The sequence below is a fragment of the Oncorhynchus nerka genome, linkage group LG6 (genome assembly GCF_034236695.1).
Source record: "Oncorhynchus nerka isolate Pitt River linkage group LG6, Oner_Uvic_2.0, whole genome shotgun sequence".
NCBI lineage: Eukaryota > Metazoa > Chordata > Actinopteri > Salmoniformes > Salmonidae > Oncorhynchus > Oncorhynchus nerka.
This window is the reverse complement of record NC_088401.1, coordinates 73,082,147-73,089,110: the sequence shown is the minus strand read 5'-3', so window position 1 is coordinate 73,089,110 and position 6,964 is coordinate 73,082,147. Positions and strand designations below refer to the sequence as shown.

Here is a 6,964-nt window from a genome sequence, read left to right as displayed (position 1 = left end):
GAGAGAGAGAGAGAGAGAGAAAGGGGCACAGAGGGGAGAAAATTAGGGTGTGTTAAAAAGGAGGGGAAAGTTTGGTGAGAATAAAAGTAGACGCTGATGTGGAGAGAAAGAGAGCGAGAATGTGAGTTAAGAAAAGCACAAAGAAGAGTGAAGAGCAGAAAGAGACATTAGATATCTTATTATTCTTCAATTCAGGTATAGTAAAAGATCACTACTCGCATTCGTTTGTTTTAGTTTTCTTTCAATTGGTTGCTATGGTGATACATTTGAGAGCATGACTGTTCTAATCTTTCTCACAACAATTGATTAACATAACAATTGATTAACATAGTCAACGTCAACTCAGATAAAGTCATCCAACAACTTTAATCATTCTATGGATGAAAGTATGTGGAAGCTAAAAGGAGGACTAGCATATGTTGAGAGTACAGTTTGGGTTCCCACAGATTTGTCTGGCACCCTGCCAACTGAGAAGAAAGCACTAGCTGGTGGATACTCTTTTTTTACTCCTTGAGAATCAGCCTTATTAGTTTATCTCTCTGTGAACCGGTTGTCCTACAGTACATTATCTCTCTGTGAACCGATTATCCTACAGTACATTATCTCTCTGTGGACCGATTGTCCTATTGTACATTATCTCTCTGTGAACGATTGCCCTACGGTACATTATCTCTCTGTGGACCGATTGTCCTATTGTACATTATCTCTCTGTGAACGATTGCCCTACGGTACATTATCTCTCTGTGAACCAGTTGTCTTCACAGTACATTATCTCTCTGTAAACCGGTTGTCTTACAGTACATTATCTCTCTGTGAACCAATTGTCCTACAGTAAATTATTGTTCTGTATCTTTCTGTCTGTTGTATCCTGTGTCTGCTCCTGTACGGGTTCACACGGTTAAAATGTGGTAGTTAATTCCTACTTGTGGTTATAATCTTTCCATTTCTGTCCCACAGAGATGATGTCATTCTGCTGGAATTGGGCAGCTCTGCTCCTTCTACTAGTACTGACCCCTGACCTGCTTCCCACCCACCTCATCAACACCCAACCCCTCCTCACACACGCCATTCCCACCTCCCCAACGGTCACACACCCCAAGATCCAATATGTTACCGGTGTGGGCTTTGACTACGATGAAGATGACTACACTGAAGAGAACGCTTCCCATTCCCCTCCCAATTACAGCAAAACCTCATCAGCTTCTACTCTGGTTTCGATGCAGCCCAAGCCCTGTGACTACCACCCCTGCCAGGACAATCAGATGCCCTGCTCCCAGCTCTCTGCCCAGACCGGGTGCCTCTGCCCTGGGCTAAGCGGGGTAGACGAGCCCCCTCACGCGCCACACCTCCAGAAGCTAGTGCCAGGCACTGATGGAGGGGCAGAGGTACGGTGGTGCGCTCCAGCCTCTGTGGTATCTGGATACCGGGTCGTGATTGAAGATCGAAAGGGAGCGCCTCTCCAGTTCAGGGGTGATTCTCGGAGCGGGGTGCTGGGGGAACTAGAGGCAGGTGTCAAGGTGTGTGTGGAGGCGGTGAACATAGCGGGAACCAGCGCCCCCTCGGAGCTCTCCTGCCTGCGCTACGACCCCCCTGAGGCCACCAACCTGGCCCTAAGGGCGGGGGTCATCGGAGGGGGGCTGGGATTTCTCCTGCTCCTCTCCTTGGTCGCCCTGGTCCTCTGGAGGCGACAGACGTGTAAAACAGGGGAAAACTCTGCCGAGGGGCTGGGGAACCCCTCCTACAGCACGGAGGGAACGCTGTGATACAATTCTGTGTAGCAGAGAATGTAAGAGTAAAGTAACTGGGATGGGACAGAGACAGAATGGCTTCCCTCACCAGTGACTCACCAGCACAGTGCTCAGGTTGTTCAGAATTCTGCGCTTATGAATATGGAAATTAATGATAACTTTTGACTTTAGTGGACTAAATAACCCTAACAAAAGCTTAAGAAGCTTTGTGACTAAAGAGACTGCAGGTTGTTTGCTGGCAAATTAACTTGTGTACAGTGGTGATTTTAACATGTAAATCTTGGTGGGGCCAAAAAATGGGATGTGCATGCCAGCAAAGCCATTACACTACACGACACAACACTAAACAATACATTAATTGCACTATAACGGTGACAAACGGTACCCATAAACTGTTAGGGCCTACGTAAAGCTGTCCCAACAGCAGTCCCAACGTCTCACCACTGCTACACCTGGCTATCAGCGGAGCCTTGTCTGGCAGTGAAACAGTTCATTCAGCCTCATTTACTGACTTTAAAAAAACATAGCTGATATAGCTGACTTGCTTAAACAAATGCGGTTTCTAATGACAATTGAGATGTACAAACTATGGCACAAGGGGATGACAAGAGGATAAGAGGCTATCCGTAATTTCGATTAAGACATTAATGAGCAAGCTAGGATGGACATAGTTAATATAACTCTTTGTTTAGCACTTTTGAAATGTACAGCGACAGAATTCAGAACATAGGCTGTTCTTATAGTGTTCTCCCTGTACACCAAGTCAGAACCATAGGATAAATGAAGGGGGAATATAAGCAGACAGTGAAAGCTCTTACAATATTCAATGATTATATTTCTCTAAAATAGGTTATAAGCTACATGTGCATCACCAGAACAGTAGGCGTAATTAAGAGGTGTAAATAGACCAAATTATTAGGATGAGGCACATGGGCTACTAACATCTTACTACACAACATACACTTAGTATTACTTTCTTAGCTACAGTATACATATCTCCCTGGCATATTACATAATTTATGCAGCAGCATATAATACATTTTTGTATGCTGTGCTCAACTGAACAGGAAGGTGGCGCGGCGGTCCTTCGTGGGCAAATTTGGCTATCAAAGTCTGGCATTCTCTGGATTTATGGTGCTTTCAAAACAACTGGGAACACTGAAAAAAATAAGGTTGAATCATGATGACGTCATCGATCTTCAAGTCGTAGCTCATGAAAGATGACAGATTTACAATCCCGAGTTGGATGACCGTTCAAAATGTATTTTCCCAGTCAGAGCTTGTTTATTCCCGACTTCCCAGTTGTCTTGATTTTACTGAAGTCACATTTTCGCAGTTCCAAGTTAACAGACGTTTTGAGCGCGGCACAAATTATTCTTCATTGACAGCATAGCCAATGTTGAATGTTTATCATTTTAAACTTGGAAAAGAGCCCCTTAATCCCAGATTTCATTGACAGCATGGCCAATGTTGAATGTTTATCATTTTATCATAGCCACTCTACTGAATAGCAGGCTAGTGATTGCTTTGTAATGCTTGCAGTTAGCCACTATCACTGATTCCTTCCAAACCATTCATCGTTGAATTTGCGATTTCCAACTTGTTGTGTAATGTTTATGTCCAATGGCCAATGGCCGATGAGTAGATTATCAACTTGATTCATGATGATGACTGCTTGTCTAGCTTGCTAGCTAAGATTTTGAAAGTATGATGTTGACATGATCAGTCCAATCAAAGCTACTGTACATATAACGTGATTTGACTTCATTTTAAGGGGATGACTTTGGCCAATGACTGTGGCCAATGACTTTGAGCCTTCATGGATGAGCACTTCTAATGTAGCTCTATAGCAGCACCTAAGGAGCTAGAATTTTCTAACTCTACCCTTAGACATGGCGGTGACGTAGTGTCCCCATGAGTGACAGAACACTGAGCCAATCACGGCGCAACGCTCCGTATTTTATGCTGGCTTGCCCCACCACCACAGAAAGCACTGAGCTAGGCTGAAACACCTGCATTTTGGAGCTGCCTTACTAAAGAAAACAAAAAAAGACCATGTTTGTATGCAGGTTTATTAACTCAATCCTAGATCTTTTTTTTTTACATTGTTTTCAGACTGATATGTGACACGTATTAATTAATTAAAATAACATGCAAAACAGGAAAGTCAATTTTTTTTCTAAAAATGTGGGGTTCAAAACAGGTGGAGCTCCTGCCCTGAATGACGGGTAGCCACTGCTTGTGTACCATTCGATCATGACAGGGAAGAGTTATGGCAGTCGGATTCATGTGTAGAATAAATAAAACTGACTTATGAATAACAAAAGCAATTGTTTTTAGAATAAAAGTGTTTACATCATTTTTCCTGAGTTTGTGTGACTGATTGTTTTTAATGGAAGGAACATAATATGTTGATGAAACTCAATGAATATTGCTGGAAGTAATAAAGTGATGTCCTATAACAGTAATGCAACTTTTATTTTGAAACTTGAGTAAGATGAACCGTTGAAGATGAAGAATCGGTCTGATTGGCTATAGCTACAATACTGTCATAAGTCCCTCCTTTTTAAGAATTTCGTCCAATGGTTACCGCTCAAAAAATCTTCTTGGAACGAATGAGGAAATAATGTGGTACATGACAATCAATATTCCATTCAAATACGCACCAGTAAACAAGATGGCAAACTCAGGTAAGTGCAAATTCCACGATTGTATTCTGCATTTACCTTCTTTGTGTAGTTCGCAGTGCTACTAGATCGTTACTGATCATCTGTCTTTGTGAGCCATAATACGACAATATACATTGGATCAAATGTCAATCGTTGATTTTTGTCAGTGTAACGCCAGGTTGATTTGATAGGCTATGTGGGGTTTGAAAGTGGCTGGGCGTGGTATCGTACCGTACAGTGACTCAGCACTTTTCTACTGTAATATTTTGGTGCAACTTCTGCATTCTCACTGTCTGACTCTGTAGTAGAATACATGTTATTTTCTTACAAGTTTGTTTCCTCAAAGAGAGGTTATGGTTAGTACCAGGAAGCAACATGAAGTTAGCTGTGAATCACCTCTCCCCAGATAAGGATATCTCCTACTCTGACCTTAAGGCCCTCCTGACCAAGAGCAACAAGGGTCTTCTGGTGGTTGATGTAAGGACAAAAGAGGAGGTAGACAGAGGACACATTCCAGGATCAATCCATATTCCAGGTGAGCTTCAGTCGGAGTCCTGTAGTAAAATTACACTCTCCGGTTCAATTGGAATTTGCTGTCCAAAGTCCAAAACTTTGGAAGCATAATAAACCCCAATTTATATGGGTGTAATTCAGCCAAATATGAGCAAGAAAGGTTTGATTTACTGTTGTCATTGAGCTACTTATTTAGGTATATTTATTGCGTTCTAAATGGAGTCGTATTGCAAACTTCCTGTGTCTCCTCTCCCAGTTGATACAGTGGAGAGTGCCCTAGCGCTGGACCCTGCTGAGTTCCAGGCCAAGTACGGGGTGCCCAAACCCCCCCTGGATACCCCTGAGCTGGTGTTTCACTGTCAGATGGGCCGGCGAGGAGGCGTGGCCACAGACAAGGCACGAGGCCTTGGATTCCAAAAGTATGAGTGTACATTTTGACAATACTGCTCTGTATACTGTGTTTGATGCCTTGGGATACTTTTGTAAATGATGACATCTTCCTACTCTCGTTTCAGGGCCGTCAACTATGCCGGAGGATACCAGGAGTGGTCTGAGAAAGAGGGGTGATAAGTTGCACGATTAGCCTGCATTATGAAAGCAGAGCATAAAAACGCACAAATGATGCTCACATTGTGCTGAAACATAAAATTACTAGTATATTTGTTATAACATTTTTCATCACTTGCCTTTTTGTAGCTTTTATTTGTTATTACAGATGTGTTCTATATGTTTTAAAATAAAGAATGTATCATTATTCTTTTTCACCGTGTTTTCCCATAGAGCTCCACTTTTCCCATCTTCTACCTCTACCATGGCTGTAGGCTTGCACTGCTTATTACCTTCAGTAAGAGTTTCTTCAAACCCGTACTGCTGAAGCTGCACTGTGGCACATAGGGCTTATCCAGGTGATGCACATCTACATCCCATAGACATAGAGGGGAAACCCCCGGGTTTGCCTGATGGTTGAAATGAGTCCGTTATCGTACATGTTGTGTACCGTAGACGGGTGTGTGCCTTTCCAAATCATGTAGTGTGTGTGTGTGTGTGTGTGTGCATGATGGATCAAATCTCTCTGTTTGACCTGACAAAAATGTATTCATCTTGTTAAAAATCATTAAAATTGGTTTCTTTAGTTGGATCAATGTGTATTATGTAAATATTTGCTTAAAATCCACAGTACTTCCTATTGTTCTCCCAGTTTATTTTGATTTTGTTGGAATCAAATACATCAAAAGCGAAAACACACATAGTACATGGATGTCTGAATATGAGGGATAAAATGCTTTAATAACAGTGCTTGTGGTAACAACTTTAAAGGCCCTTAACAAACAAACCAAGGCCTGTCGCTATGCAGCTATGTTGTCGCTATGCAGCTATGCTGTCGCTATGCAGCTATGCTGTTACTATGTAAGTGCCCTCTTCAGCCAAGAGGACTCAATTCCCTGAAGGTCCTCTATAGTCACCTGCACCACCTACACACGTAGGTCATGAAGAAGAGTGTTTATACTCAGAAAACAATAGAGCACTTTTAGAAGCCAGAAGCAGAATTCTATAATGTATAATAACATTTAAATAGTAAAAGCAATCATTACTGATATAACCCATTATAAACTTTGTGTGAATATCAACCCAAGTCAAGAGCAGAACCCATAGCAAAGGTGTTTGCTTCAAATACATATTTGACCTTTAACCTCTGTGTCTGACCTGTGCGTGGCATGGGTCAGGGTAGTCACAGACGTCCTCTGGGAACACAGCGCGCATCAACTGCTTCAGCTCTGATGGGTAGACATAAGTGGGATGGCCACCGTCACCCTTCTGGCAGCCCACCCCATGGTGATACTGTACGGGGTAAAGGGGAGATGTATGGGAGAGATACAATTGGCCTACAGTCAAGTGCAGTGCTCACTGGTCAAACATCCCTGACCTCAATGCATCATTCATTCACACTAACTCACACACACACACACATTTATATTTGAGTCAGTTAGCAGACGCTCTTATCTAGAGTGACTTACAGTTAGTGCATTCATCTTA

The 6,964-nt window shown here is 42.5% G+C and overlaps 2 protein-coding genes across 2 annotated transcripts; both read left to right on the top strand.

The window, feature by feature from the left end:
* Nucleotides 1-4,109, top strand: LOC115131207 (LRRN4 C-terminal-like protein). Its single transcript, XM_029662801.2, has 2 exons — nucleotides 1-195; nucleotides 958-4,109. Exon 2 carries the CDS (start codon nucleotides 960-962, stop codon nucleotides 1,761-1,763), a length of 804 nt encoding a protein of 267 aa, XP_029518661.1. The 5' UTR covers nucleotides 1-195; nucleotides 958-959; the 3' UTR covers nucleotides 1,764-4,109.
* Nucleotides 4,110-4,332: 223 nt separating this feature from the next.
* Nucleotides 4,333-6,068, top strand: tstd1 (thiosulfate sulfurtransferase like domain containing 1). The gene is made up of 4 exons (XM_029662498.1): nucleotides 4,333-4,438; nucleotides 4,824-4,952; nucleotides 5,187-5,349; nucleotides 5,446-6,068. Exons 1-4 carry the CDS (start codon nucleotides 4,375-4,377, stop codon nucleotides 5,495-5,497), a joined length of 408 nt encoding a protein of 135 aa, XP_029518358.1. The 5' UTR covers nucleotides 4,333-4,374; the 3' UTR covers nucleotides 5,498-6,068.
* The last annotated feature ends 896 nt before the right edge of the window (nucleotides 6,069-6,964 follow it).

Excerpts from the sequence above, each read along its gene's own strand:
- tstd1 (XM_029662498.1), top strand. The coding sequence starts at position 4,375 with ATGTGGTACATGACAATCAATATTCCATTCAAATACGCACCAGTAAAC. Across the intron at positions 4,439-4,823 it reads AAACAAGATGGCAAACTCAG|ATAAGGATATCTCCTACTCT; the intron begins GTAAGTGCAAAT and ends ACCTCTCCCCAG. Across the intron at positions 4,953-5,186 it reads AGGATCAATCCATATTCCAG|TTGATACAGTGGAGAGTGCC; the intron begins GTGAGCTTCAGT and ends CTCCTCTCCCAG.
- LOC115131207 (XM_029662801.2), top strand. The coding sequence starts at position 960 with ATGATGTCATTCTGCTGGAATTGGGCAGCTCTGCTCCTTCTACTAGTA.